This window comes from Bufo bufo, chromosome 3, assembly GCF_905171765.1.
Source record: "Bufo bufo chromosome 3, aBufBuf1.1, whole genome shotgun sequence".
In the NCBI taxonomy this organism is placed as follows: Eukaryota; Metazoa; Chordata; class Amphibia; order Anura; family Bufonidae; genus Bufo; species Bufo bufo.
Genome location: NC_053391.1, coordinates 640,211,333 through 640,226,301, shown reverse-complemented (window position 1 = coordinate 640,226,301; position 14,969 = coordinate 640,211,333). Strand labels below are relative to the sequence as shown.

The following is a 14,969-nucleotide window of genomic DNA, read 5'->3' as shown; positions in this document are numbered from 1 at the left end:
CCCTTCCATTGCAGGATTACCGCCATCATGCCAAAACCTGGGGCCTCACAAAAATCCAAGTCGGCCCCTCTGGCCCCACTGGGGCTATGTAAAGTTTGCGGCTTGCCACTTTCGGTCTCTGGGTCCTGTGACTCTTGCCTTTGGACAGGATCATCCTCTCCTCCCCCTCTTACTCAGCCCAGTCCTCCCTCCGCCCTGTCTGAGCCTGCGGAACCCGCTTGGGCCTCTGCCATTTCTAGGGCGGCCGCTGACTTAGCCCAAGTCTCTCTTGCCGCCATGGCCTTCATGGAACGCATGGCGTCTACGGATCCTGCGGCTACCACCATACCGCTTCCCAGTGCTTCCCACAGAGGACGCTCAACCACTAAGAGGCAGCGTACACAGCAGCATCCTTCCTCGGATGATTCTGCTTCCCCTCCTCGCCTAGAGGCCCGTTCAGACACTTCCCCTCTTTGCAGAGATCATAGATCGGAAGGGGAGAGATCCAGTTCTGACGAGGACACAGAGCTGGAGCCCTCGCCCAAGCTGTCCACTTTGGTGGCAGCGGTCCGGGATACTTTCGATATCTAGGGGGAATCTCCTTCCGCTGGTAGCCAGGAATTCCCTCTTTTCCACTCGAGGAAACTTCAAACGGTGGTATTCCCCATACATGGCGAGTTCGACAAGGTCCTCTCTAAGGCCTGGGACCGCCCGAATCATCGTTTTTCTGCTACGAAACGTATGGATACTCTTTATCCATTTCTTGCAGAAAATGTGCAGCAGTGCTCTTCTCCTCCTAAGGTTGACCCGCCGGTGGCCAGATTAGCTAAGAATACGGCCATTTCTGTCTTGGACGGTTCGTCTTTACGGGATGCAGTGGACAGGCGTTTGGATTCTCTGTCCAAAGCCATCTTCACTCTGGCAGGCACTAGCCTGCGGCCCGCTTTCGCCTCAGCCTGGGTATTCAGAGCGCTTTCCGTATGGTTGCAGCGCCACCATCAGGACCTGGCGGAGCAGGATGCCTCTGCGGACACCTTGAATTTTGTCCTCCAGATGTCGCAGGCGACAAAGTTTCTCTGCAAAGCTTCCTTTGATGTTAGCATTCTCTTTGCGCGTATCTCGGCCCTTTCGGTCACACAACGTAGAGAAGTCTGGTTGAAGGTTTGGGACGCTGACTCTTCTTCTAAGCGTTCCCTCACTAACCTCCCCTTTTTGGGTTCCAGGCTTTTTGGTGCTAAGCTGGACGAGATCATCTCGGACGCGACGGGGGGCAAGAGTACCAACCTGCCCCAATCTAGATCCAAGCGCACCTTTTGGAGGTCGGTCCTCCGGTTCTAGGAACCAGTCCTTTCGTCGCTTCTCCTCTTCCAGATCTGCGGCGGCCCCCTTCCCGGGTGGCTCTCAGGACTCCCGTAAGAAACCTGCCTTTAAGCCCCAGCCTTCCTGGCGCCCGCGGCCACAGTCAGCCCGCCCTGCTGCTCCCAAGCAGTCTTCCGCCTGAAGGGGCGCCCACACCTCTTACGGTGGGGGGCCGATTGCTCTCCTTTCAACAGGTTTGGAGAGATCATATTCAGGATGCCTGGGGCCTGGAAATTGTAACATCTGGTTACAAAATAGAATTCGCTTCCAGGCCTCCGGAGCGTTTCTTCTCTTCTCGGGTTCCGGGGGATCCGGTCCGGGCTTCGGCTCTTTTGCAGGTGGTCTCTCTTCCCTTTTGGACAGGGGAGTGATTATCCCACTCCCCTTGGAGGAGCAAGGCGCAGGTTTCTACTCCAACCTATTCGTGGTACCAAAGAAAGAGGGATCGGTGCGTCCTGTTCTAGATCTGAAGCTGTTAAACAGGTCTCTGCGGGTCCGGAGGTTCCGGATAGAGTCCCTCCGATCCGTTATTGCTTCTCTTCTTCCAGGGGAATTCCTCGCGTCGGTGGACATACAAGACGCCTATTTGCATGTCCCTATAGCAGAATCTCACCACAGGTTTCTGCGCTTCGCTGTCGGCGGGCAGCATTACCAGTTTGTCGCCCTGCCCTTTGGGCTGGCTACGGCCCCTCAGGTATTCACGAAGATCTTGGCGCTTCTCCGTACCAGGGGCATATCTCTGTTGCCCTACCTGGACGACATACTGATAAAGGCTTCCTCCCTTCCCCTGGCCAGGGACAGCGTCCGGATCACTGTTCAGACTCTGGAGCAGTTTGGCTGGCTGGCTGATCAATGTCCAAAAGTCATCTCTTCTCCCCTCACAGAGGTTGACCTTCCTAGGGATGGTTCTGGACACCACGGCAGCTCGGATATTCCTGCCGAGTTCCAAGTCCTCTCGAATTCAGGAGACGGTATCTCTCCTACTGCGCTCTCGACGACTCTCCTTCCGGGAGTGCATGAGGGTTCTGGGGCTGATGGTGGCCTCCTTCGAGGCCGTCCCCTTTGCCCAGTTTCACACTCGGCCTCTACAGCGGGCGATTCTGTCCTTTTGGGACAGGACGTCGCACGTTCTGGCCTCTCGAGTCCGTCTGCCTCCTCTGGTTCGGGCGGACCTCTTGTGGTGGCTTTTCCCCCAAAACTTGATTTCAGGGAGGTCCTTTCTTCCTATCTCCTGGACAGTCGTCACCACCGATGCCAGCCTCCTAGGTTGGGGTGGTGTTCTACAGACCCGGACGGTGCAGGGGCTTTGGTTGGCGGCGGAGGCCCGCCTTCCGATCAACGTGCTGGAGCTCAGAGCAATTTTCCTCTCCCTTTCTCACTGGACTCATCTCCTGGCAGGTCTCCCGGTAAGGGTCCAGTCGGACAATGCCACTTCCGTGGCTTACGTCAACCACCAGGGCGGGACCCGCAGCCGTACGGTGATGCAGGAGGCGGAGAGGATCCTCCAGTGGAGACTCATGTTCCAGTACTGTCGGCAGTGTACATCCCGGGGATCGACAATTGGAAGGCGGACTTTCTCAGCCGCAACACGGTGGATCCAGGAGAGTGTTCCTTAAATCCAGAAGTTTTCGAGGACATTTGTCGCCGGTGGGGCCGCCCGGATGTCGACCTGATGGCGTCAAGGATCAACAACAAGGTTCCCACGTTTCTGGCCCGTGCTCACGACCCGGAGGCGTACGGGGTGGACGCGCTGGTGTCTCCGTGGCGAGGCTTCCCTCTCCTTTGTCTTTCCACCTCTGCCTCTACTACCGAAGGTCCTTCGCAAGATCACGTTGGAAGGGATTCCGACCATTCTCATCGCCCCTGATTGGCCGCGCCGCGCCTGGTTCTCGGACGTCACTCGGATGCTGGCAGACGTGCCGTGGCCTCTTCCTCTCAGGGAGGACCTACTGTCTCAAGGACTGCTCTTCCACCAGAATTTACGGTCACTGCGTTTAACGGCGTGGCTGTTGAGACCGCCATCCTGAAGAAGAGGGGCTTCTCGGACTCTGTGGTGAAGACCATGATCAAGGCCAGAAAACCAGTTTCATCCCGGATATACTATCGTACCTGGAAGGCCTTTCTTGCCTTTTGTGAGAAACTGGGCGTTTTTTCCCCTTCGTTTCTCGGTTCCTGTGGTCCTCTCCTTTCTCCAGTCAGGTCTTGAGATGGGAATGTCGTTGAGCTCCGGCCTCTGCTCTGGCCATTTTCTTTCAGCGATCCCTTGCTCTGCTCGGTCCAGTGAGGACCTTCCTACAAGGGGTGGCGCATTCGGTCCCTCCGTATGTTCCTCCCCTGCCACCCTGGGACTTAAACTTGGTTCTGTCTTCCCTCCAGGCGGCTCCCTTTGAACCTTTGAGGGAGGTTTCTTTGAATCTTCTCACCTGGAAGGTGGTCTTTTTGGTGGCTATCACCTCGATCAGGAGGGTATTGGAGCTGGCCGCACTTTCCTGTAGGGAGCCCTTTTTGGTCTTCCATCAGGATAAGGCGGTGCTGCGCCCGGTCCCTTCATTTTTGCCCAAGGTGGTCTCCGCCTTCCACCTTAATGAAGATATAGTCCTGCCCTCTTTTTGTCCATCTCCGGCGAACCGCAAGGAGCACGCTCTCCATTCCCTGGACGTTGTCCGGGCTCTGCGTGTGTACCTGTCGGTGACTGCCTCTTTCCGCCGTACGGATTCCCTTTTCGTGATTCCGGAAGGGCCTCGTAAAGGTCTGGCGGCTTCCAAGGTCTCGGTAGCCCGATGGATTCAGTCGTCTATTACCACGGCTTATCGTGCCCGTGGCAGGGTTCCCCCAGCCGGGGTTACCGCGTACTCCACCAGGGCGGCCTCCTGGGCTAGGCGTAATCGCGCCTTGGCATCTCAACTTTGTAAGGCGGCCACCTGGTCTTCCTTGCATACCTTTACAAAGTTTTACCAGTTGCACACTTTGGCATCGGCTGATGCTGTCCTGGGGCGCAAGGTATTGCAGGCGGTGGTTCCTGTTTGACCCCTGGGCGTTTTCTCCTGGAGGTGCCGGTTTTTCCCACCCCATGGACTGCTCTAGGACGTCCCATGGTCTGTGTCCCCCAATGGAATGTGCGAGAAAAGGAGATTTTTTTTTTTTTGTGAAACTCACCTGTAAGATCTTTTTCTCGTCTTTTCCATTGGGGGACACAGCTCCCTCCCATTCTTACCTGTTGTAGGAAGGGTTGGTTTAGTTCTTCGGGTCCTTAAGGTTTTCGGTCCGATGGAGGTATTCCGTTGTTCTGGTCTCTATGGCTTTGGTCTCCTTCTCCTACTGCTTTTGCACGCACTGGGGTCCTCCCGGTGGAACATGGGGGTATAGCCCAGGGAGGAGGAGCTTTCTTTTTCTATTTGCATAGTGTCTCATCCTAGTAATGACCTAGGCTATACCCATGGTCTGTGTCCCCCAATGGAAAAGACGAGAAAAAGATTTTACAGGTGAGTTTCACAAAAAATCTCCTTTTTTAGCGGTGTGTCACACATCAGCTAAAAGTAAGTGGTTGCCAAGAACCAGCATCATAATCATTGCAGCCCAGGCCTTGAAAAGAGTCAAATTTACCTGAGAAGAGTCATGGTTATTCATGAATTCTTGCTCTCTTTTCCCACCTGCTGATGATTGACAGTCTTCTACCTAGTTTTCTCCCTAGGAGAGAACTGCCAATCAGCAGCAGATGGGCAGGGAGAGCAGGAGTTGATGAATAACCATGAGTCTTCTCAGGTAGATTTGACTCTTTTCAAGGCCTGGGCTGCAATGATTATGATCCTGGTTCTTGGCAACCACTTACCTTTAGCTGATGTGTGTGACACACCGCTGAAATCAGCATTTCTGTCACTACTTTATACTGCCCTCAGTACGGTCAGCATAAAGTTGATGACAGGTTCCCTTTAAACCTTTTTTTTCCCCTGGTCAAAGATTTTTAGCACTGGAGATCTTCAGCATACGGCCGAATGCACACGGCCGTGTTCCGCGGCCGAGAGCGGTACGTGGTATGCCGGGCTGGATTCCTGTTCAGAGTAGGAGCGCACGGCGTCATTGGTTGCTATGACGCCGTGCGCTTCATGCCGCCGCTGCTGTACAGTAATACACTTGTATAGATCATACGAAAGTATTACTGTAGTGCAGCGGTGGCATGAAGCGCACGGCGTCATAGCAACCAATGACGCCGTGCGCTCCTGCTCTGAACAAGAATCCAGCTCGGCATACCACGGACCGCTCTCGGCCGCGGAACACGATCCGTGTGCATTCGGCCTACCTCTTAAGATATTGAGCTTTTGATGGTCATTGAGATTACCATGATATGATACAGCAATATGCAGGCAACCTAATTTTCTGAAGAACGGAAAAGACACTTGTATATGGCACAAACTTGAGAAGCCACCAGACCAGTTCTTAGGATTGCCTGCCGTGGTCTTGATTGATTGCAGTGTCTGAATGTTGACACAACGATGAGAGAAGAGACCAACTTAGAATAGGACACTTGATGTTCTGCTTACATGACGCAAAGAATTACAACCATTCACTCAGTAGATTCTATAAACACATCTCAACCTTTAGCACATTGAAGACATAAGCCCATACTTCACTAAGTTGTTAAGTTCCTGGAGATGATTGTATGTCCTATTCAGAATATCCATTGCTGGCTCCGATTACACCAAAGAATGGTGGCTCAGTGTCGAGGGCATACCGGGTGCGATGTCCCAGCGAAACTTCTTGGTGGTGAAAGATCTCGAATCCACAAACCCCTCCATCAGTGGTGTAACTGCTGGGGATAAAGAGGGTACAACAACCACTAGGCACTCGGATGGTTCGGGGGAAGATATTGCTTTATGCCATGCCATGCCCTTGCCCACCACATTGATCAAATTTCTGCTTCTTACATCATTGAAAAAGATAGAATTCTTCAGAGCCAATTGTTAGTTTTTTGTGTTTTTTATTTATTTATTAATATTACTCTATTGTAAAATTTATAGTGCAGTAGTCCCGCTCCTGGGAACCCACTGCAGGACCAAAAGAGAATTACAAGGACGACTCAAGTTGCCAGAACTGGAGGCCGGTCTCATAAAGTGTGCCACCGTTTTAGCTGATAAAGGGGTGTAGGTCCTTTATGATGGTCTAGGCATAGGGACAAGGGGTGTCTACATTATGTGAGACAATCCCTTTTAAAGCCTCGGTGTATCTGGTTCCTTTTCTCACTGGTAGGTTATATTTCCTTTCCTTTTTGGCATGATAATCCTTTCTCCATGAATTAGCTTGCTGTTCTTAGTTTTTTTTTATGCTCCAGTGTAAAGCATGGTAAAGAGACAATCGATGCAATTTGAGCAAAGTTGATTACAAACACGTTTGATGCAGTCACCAACTGCAGGCCGCGGCTGTATGCCTGCAGCAGAGAGTCTTGCTCTCCCAGTGCCTTCAGCCACCACACTACTGTTGCCTTATTTATACTGCACGGTCTACAGCAGGAGGTTTGGCGCCATGACTGTACCTTTCTAGTGTGACTCCTTTGTGAGGTCTTTTGTAGAGTAGGTGAGGCAAATAACCACGTTCTGCTTATAACTGAACCAAAGCTAAGTCAATTTAGGAAATAATTCATGTGGAAAAACCGTCAGAAGCGCCTGATAAATGAGTTTATGTAGAGAAACACAATCTTCCACTGTAGTCGAGCCGCTTTCCTATGATTGCTCCTGGCTTTGATGATTGTGGCTGGCTTCAAAGCTCATTTCTGCTTCATATCTCCAAATCATACTCCGCGGCGCGCCGTCTACTGACGTGGGATGAATTTGTTCTGGTCACTCAGCTATTTCAGAGGTTTGGAAGATAAGAATGGAAACGTGTATGGGAATGTGGAGAAGCTGGCGCTTTGTGGTGGCGCAGACGAGTATTTTTGTGCTTGGCTAGTGGAGAACGTTTTGACAACTGCGGTTTGACCATAAGCTCTTTGGATATTTGCCATAGCTTAAAATATGTGTTTGATTCCACATGATACCGGTTGGGTCTCACCATTGCTCCTTGTTATGTGGTGAACAGAACCTCTCAATGTCAGTAGGAAGGTAAGCCGCATGCATGTGGACAACCGCATGACTAAGAAAATAGGTTTTCATTAAAGTTGCTGTCTGTATTAGGGTACCTTTCAGCCTTAGTCCTCCTCCACCTAGTCAGGCCTAGAGAAGGAAGCATACTTACCTGCCCACCTGCTCCCCACCGTTGGATCCTGGCTCCTTTGGTCCCCTGCTGCAATGCCATGTGTCAGCATCCGGTTTGATAGGGGTCACCTACTCCCCTGCAGCCAATGACTGCCTGCAACTCTTCACGTCAATGGGTTATGTGATGTTTGGGGAACATGTCACTGCTGCAACCAGTCATTGGGTGCAGCAACATATGTGACCCCTGTCAAACCAGATGTTGACACATGTGTCAGTGACAGCGGGGTACCGAAGGAGCTGGAACCCAGCGGGGGGGGGGGGGGGGGGGGGGGGTGAGGTAAGTATGCTTCCCTCCGCTAGTTCACTGACGTGGGGGTCCCTGAACGTGGACACCTCCTTTAAGATAAATGTGTGTTTTTAATTAATATACATTATTGTAAAATTCCAATAATCTGGCATCTTCAGATCTGTCCTTCTGCTGGTTTATTGTTAATTCAGATAGATTGATGAAGACACACATGTATACTTATCAGCAGTTATACTCTGTATACCATTGTACCTATTGGCCTTAGGACATTTTGCATACTCTATATACACGTGTATACCTTCTTGGGTCTCCGCAGAAGGAAGAAAACTGTCTGTAGCTTTTTCTCAGGGTGCATTGCCTGTAGGACCTCCTACACCAGCTGGCATCCCTGCAAGGAGTCCCCACCGAGAGTTACAGTGGCACAGAATAATTCAATGCAGTATTCTTAAATGCCTTCTGTAAATTATCACAAGAACAGCAGATTTGCTTCAGGCTGTATTCACATATGGCAGTCATATTGTGATTTCTGACAAACCTTTTACAAAATTGGGAAATGAGAAACATTTTTCCAACAGTACTGTGTTAAAGGTCACATAATCTGTTCAATGTGAAGTAATGGTAGTACCACTTCATGCTAACACCATGTTCACACACTGCATTGCGGTGTTGTTGGGAGTGAAAACCATGTGGTATGCCCATATACTGTATGGTGCAGCCAGTCACTGGCCTCAGCGGTCTTGTGCCATACACCGCTGAGGCCAGTGATTGGCTGCAGCGATCACTTGTGGTATATAGGCATGTCAGTACTCCAGTCAAAACACTATGTCGAAGCTGCAGCCGATGGAGCAGAAGCGCTGGATCACGGGGGCTTGGAAAGGTTTGGCCACCAAAAATTTGGACCAAGTGAGAACCCCGTTAAGTCAGTAACAAAAGAAAAATGGAAAGCATATGGAACATCAGAAAATTTACCCACCTCTTTCAAAAAGTTGTCACGTTTACATTTTTCTTCATCTGCAACTATTTCTATTTCTTTTCAGGCAGCAAAGTAAACCTTGTGAAGATTACAGCTACAGCATCAAGTCCCCGGGATACGGCTCTGGCTGCTGTTATATGCAGTGCCTTGTCCACAGTGCTCTTAGCTCTGCTTATCCTCTCTGTTATCTACTGCAAGCGCCAGTTCATGGAAAAGAAGCCAAATTGTAAGCATGAAAGTTTAGTTTCTGCCTTAAGGCTGTATTGGACCTGCAGATTAGCAGGCGATTGTCAGGACGCAAAGCGTTCCTTCCTGACAATCGCCTGCTCGTTAGTAGAGGAGACCGCAGCTATTTCATGCAGTGATTACCTAACTTCCTTACTCCCTCCTTTCACTTCCTTACTCCCTCTTTTCACTAACTTCTTTACTCCTTTATACCCCTCTTTCCCTTCCTTCTCCTCAATCCTTGCCTTCCCTCCCCCCCTCCTTTTCTCTTCCTTTCTTACTTCATCATTTCCATCCCTCCTCCTCCTTCCTTTCCATTCCTTCCTTACTCCCTCCTTTCCTTGCTTCTCCTCCCTCCTTCTTCCCCATCCCTCTGTTCCCTTTACTCTTCCCCTCCCTCATTACTTCCTCTTTTCCTTTCCCTCTTTACTTCCCTTTTTCCCTCCTTACTTCCTCCTTTCCCTTACTGCCTTTGGGTTTAACATCTTCCTTTCTATATTATAAAGGGTCTAGCCGATCTCAAGAAGTTCAGTACTCTGGATCAGAGCTCTTGTGCTTCGACAGACCACAGGTCACTGACCATAGGACATACTGCCGCTGTCAGCAAGAACCTCCACAGGCTTGTGGTAAGTAATAATTCACACGCTAAGACCTGAGACACTTGATAAAGAGCTGCAGATACTGTCATTTAGGCTCTGTTACTTCAGTGGTCATCCATATATGTTTCCCCCTTAGGCCCCGTTCACTTGATTCCATCATTGTGTTGTGAAGAGACGTACAGCATTGAGCCTGGTTCTATATTCCCATCACACAGCACATTGTACGATGGGTAAGTGAGATTTCTTTTACTCATATTCATCTTCAACCCTTCTAGGACACTTGATGAGTGCGCTCGTCATGAGCACAAAGCAGTTGCCGCATCAAGTTTATATGATGAGGATCAGGGCAACACTGTAATACATAGCCCTTCTCATCAGAGGAGATACCGCAGTTACATCATTTGGATGCCAATCACAATCAAGGCCTATACTTACTATGTGCAGGCAACTCAAGGTCTGGTAAAGGACCTCACTGATGTCTGACCATATCTCCCTTTGCTAGGGCATACTTCGGCATGCATGAACTGCCTATATATTGTTAGTACACAGGCCAGTGTATTATCTTATAGATCTATGCCACTATATTCTGGTTAAAAATAAAAATCCCCCTATGGGATAAAAAAACAAAAAAAAAACAAAGTGAATATAAAAAGTCAAGTTCAAAAATGTATGCATTTCTTAAAATGAATAAACTTTATTTATTTTATGTCCCAAAACATAAAATAATATATACACATTTTATTAACAACCTGCACTATATATTTATATCATCAGTTAAAATAAAATAAAATAAAAAACTTATGACTGCTGGAATGCAAATAGAAAAAAAAAAAAAATGTTCAGATCCACATGGTCAAAGTTTGCACGGTTCTTAAAGGGCTTCTGTCAGCAGATTTGTACCTATGAAAGCGGCTGACCTGTTCTATGTGCACTTGGCAGCTGAAGACATTGGTGTTGGTCCCATGTTCATATCTGCCCGCATTGCTGAGAAAGATGATGTTTTAATATATGCAAATCAGCCTCTAGAAGCAACGGGGGTGTTGTTGTTACACCAAGAGGCTCTGCTGTCTCTGCAACTGCTGTGCCAGCCCACATAAGTTTGACAAGCTATGGAGTAACTGGATGTCTCATATCCACCTTGTGATCTAAGAGTATAGGGTAAAGAGACGAACCATTGCCGGAGTGAGTAAGGGTAAGAGAGGGGGGTAGGGAATACTGGGGGGGGTTAAGGGTAGGTTTTCATATGTTTACTTATCTATAAAATGACTAGAAAGAACAAAGTGGATTGTATCAAATAGGTTTATTTAATATGACCTTATATACCCAATGTGAATTTGTAACATTATTCTTGTCAATAAAAAAAGATTTGATTAAAAAAAAAAAATCATCACACCTGGTCCTGTCAAAGTGCACAGGGCGCAGCAGTTGCAGAGAGAGCAGAGCCCCTAGGTGTAATACACTCAACCAGATTATTGTCTTGTATTTTCTGTGACTTTATTTTTGGCTGTAAACTGAGAATCCATGAGCACTGTGTGGGCTATGTGACTGATTTGTGCAAGGTAATTTTTAGAATCATTTAGGGACATTTCTAATAACTGCTGCTTTTTCAGGAACGTGGATTCTGCACCGGACATGATTCCGGCATATTTTGGACCCACATCACACTCGGCCTGCAGAGAGCTTGCAGAAACTTGGCCTCTTATGCAAACAACTCCTGGCAGTGATAGCACTCCTGTCTGTGAGCCATATCCGGAGCTAATAGGAGGAGATGCAGACACTTTGAACAAAGATACAGAGGAGCCAAGTATTTTACACACAAATAGTGTGCCGAGTATCAGTGCAGAGACGGAGTCTTCAAAACATCTTCATTTATTCGAGCTGGATGCTTGTCAAGGTGCTGAGGGAAACCAGCCTGAGGAAGAGCACTTGTGACCAAGATGAGAATCAGGTGAAGTGGCGTAATCAGTGTGATCCAGTCGACCAATGTATCAGGCAATTATCGGCAACAAACTAAACGTTTCCAATAATTACCTGATCGTCCGCGCAGATGAGGGCTCCGTTTACATGCAGCAATCACCTCAATTTATCCCTACAGCGATCACATGTCCCTAGAGAATATCTTGTTCTTGGACAGCAGATTGCTGTTTAGATATTACGATCTGCTGCACAGAAATTATCATTTTTGGTTAGATTTTTTTTTGGAGGGTTTGCTCGTTCATCAGGTGATCGTTGGCATCTTTTACACAGGCCCCAGAAACGAGAACGAGCGTTTCTACAAATGCTTACCCCGATAATTGGCCTGATTATCGATCCATATAAAAGGACCTTTAGGGTGCCTTTGTAGATATTGGTAGTGCGCTTCACGGCCAAGAACCACACTTTACTGTAAATTAGTGCAGTTTTGCAATGTGTTTTTTTTTTTTGGGGGGGGGGGGGGGCCTTCATGTTTACAGGCAAAACACATTAAAACCCTGTACTGCACCTGTACAAATGGCATTAAGAAACCATGATAAGGCTATTTTCACATCACATTTGGAGTATATGCTGGTAAAAGCTCACGGTAGATATGCCAAACGTTTCTATAGGGCTTTATTCACTTATTGGAGGCGAAAAGAGCTTTCTATTGGCATATGCCAGGCACTAGTGTAGTACAGTACACGGTTCCATACAAAAGTGTACAGTAAAGAAAAACATAGTATGCAGGAGCCTTTCATCTGAGGTATATACTGGGAGATTCCTCTGACCTATACCTCCAATATGGGTTTAAGCTGTATTTACACGAGCTAATAACCATCCAGATTAGGCAATCTGCCCGTGTAAATGTGCCACTGATCACCTGATGAATGAGCGAAACACTCGTTCATCGTGTGAACCTGTCGTTCATGCAGGCACCACCAATCATAGTTTCTGGGCAACAGATCGTGTGGTCTAAACAGCAATCTGCTGCCCAGAAACCATGATTCTGGATGAGGGATTGCAATAGCGATCCCTCGTCTTCATACAGTGACGGAGATCATTGCATGTAAATGCCACAGTCTGCTTCATTGAGCGAGCAGCCGTCTGTTGGGAAGGAATGCCTCCTTCCCATCAATCGGTTGTAGAATTGTCCCGTGTAAATCCAGATTTAGTTTGAGACAAAGAAACACTACCACTATGGGCATGCTTAACGAGATCTTATGTAAATACTGCCCCTGGTGTGTTTAATCCTTTGTCTGGTATATAGATATTATTGCCTATTAACATTTCTTTGTTGTTACCTTTGTTCCATTTTTTTTCATCACAAAGTAATAATAATTTTATTGATTTTGTTTTTCAGGAATGCTGAGTGATATCTACTTCAAGATCCATCATTTAGAGGTCTATGTCTAGATCACCAGACCAGAAGATATGTTGGAACCATCTTCTAGAGATCTTCGTCTAGACCTACCACCAGCAACGCCACCTGGAGTTCGATTTCTTCATTTGACACTTGGAGATCTGCGCCTTGATTTCCTACAAGGTTTATAGAACGAGCCTCCATGTTTTGTACGAATCCGCTTGATGTATGATCAGTTGCTCACACTTTAAGACATCTTAAGAGATCATTATGGACCTGAGGATGTGTGTTTCCTGGGAAGGAATTTTTTTAGCACATTGATCCAATGGAGATATGCGAGGAAATTTCTTAATCAAAAAGCAACTACTGGATAAAGCTGAATGGAGAAGACAAGTGTGGGACTTAATTGTGAAGCAGAATGTAAATGTGATTTTTCGTGGTGACATTATTTATGTGGTGACCTTCATTAAATTGTACAGTTCATCTTTGGACTGCAAAAATATTTAAAGCACGGTTCCCATTATTTTCTATGGGCTTGCACGGTGCAGTTAAATGAGTATTGTATGAGGTCTGCACATTACAACTCTTTCTTATCTGCTGAATACATTGACTGCCTCCCTAAATAGTTGGATTGGTTTCCTGGAACATCAGAGCCATGGTCACCTACATTGACTTTTCTAGATGTAATGCACTTATGCTGGACCCTTATTAACCCTTTTATGCTGGGGAATGTCTATATGAACGCATGTTAATGACATTTTTGAGACACCGCCACGTGTATTTTCTATAAGCACTATTTCTGTGACGTATGTACATTTATATGAAGCCTTTTATTGTATGATAGGTCTTTTTTTTAAGAATTCTTGCTTTTGCTTAAAATGTTTTCTAGACTATTGTTATTTAAATTTGTAGCTGATTTTTTTAAATGACGTTTGTGGTGTCTCTACAAGGGTTATCCACTGAGCTTAGTAGCACCTGTTCCACTATTTCTGCTTGGTCTGATAAGGCCAAGATGGACTTTTATAGGGGACCAGTAACTAGTACAGTATATCTGATAATCATAATAAAAAGCTGGCCATACACTTTAGCTGTGTGTTTAGTAGGATCGGTTGACCATGTAACATGTATAGGGGCCTCCCACCTCTCTTCCAACAGCAGATGTCGAGGTAGAGAAGGGTTAAGCATGTTGGATGTCAAGATGCCCGATTCTTATGTTCTTGGAAAAATAAGTCATCTGCCTGATGAGTCTGACAGCAGCTTTCTCCCCTCTCCTATTCTCAACAAATGCATGCGTATGGGGGAGTTAGCTATCATCTCATGTGTAGGGCCATGTATACAGTATAAGGGACAGAAAAGATGGCTCTAACACAAGACAAGTCCAATACTATCCACCTTGGACTAGTTTCCAAAATGTCCTCTTATGAACCTCTCTTCTTTACTCTCTCTAAATGTCTTGACCCAAGTCATCCTGTAATATAATTTTATGGGTATAAGTTTGACGTGCTGTTAGGCCTCACATTCCCTGGGTGTACAGGTTCCTCCGATGTGGAGTACCGTTTATGCGGTTTTGTCTGCTCCACTACAACATGTAAACACTGAGGCTGTGTGAACTTAATATCCCTGCAAAGAAAGCCGAGGATTATCTGTGGTATCTGTGACATCCAACCAACAGGCACTTGAAATGTATCTTAAACACTTGATCCTTTTCACAGTAACGTATTCACACTGAGGATTTGGTAAACTCACAATTCTTTCTAGGTATAGTTGACCTCTGAACCTACAAAACTTTGGTTATTAAGTAAAATGTTTGCATGGGTGCCGGCATGAGAGAAGCATCTAGTAATATGATATCCTTTAGGGCTCATACACACAACGTATGTATACGTATGTATTTTTCGGTCTGCAAAACACAGATCCGCAAAAAATACAGATGACGTCAGTGTAACATCCAGTGGTGTATCTTAGTTTTGTGGTGCCCTAGGCGAGACTAAACTCGGGCACCCCCCTAATATAAATTTGACCCACC

The 14,969-nt window shown here is 47.1% G+C and overlaps 1 protein-coding gene across 1 annotated transcript in view; it reads left to right on the top strand.

The window, feature by feature from the left end:
* Positions 1-14,014, top strand: part of TNFRSF19 (TNF receptor superfamily member 19) — a 79,643-nt gene extending 65,629 nt beyond the window's left edge. Inside the window, exons 6-10 of the mRNA XM_040426201.1 lie at positions 8,868-9,029; positions 9,535-9,654; positions 9,764-9,857; positions 11,238-11,575; positions 12,944-14,014. Of these exons, the coding sequence (XP_040282135.1) occupies positions 8,868-9,029; positions 9,535-9,654; positions 9,764-9,857; positions 11,238-11,559 (698 nt within the window). The 3' untranslated portion in view covers positions 11,560-11,575; positions 12,944-14,014. The remainder of the gene's footprint in view (positions 1-8,867; positions 9,030-9,534; positions 9,655-9,763; positions 9,858-11,237; positions 11,576-12,943) is intronic.
* Positions 14,015-14,969: the final 955 nt, after the last annotated feature.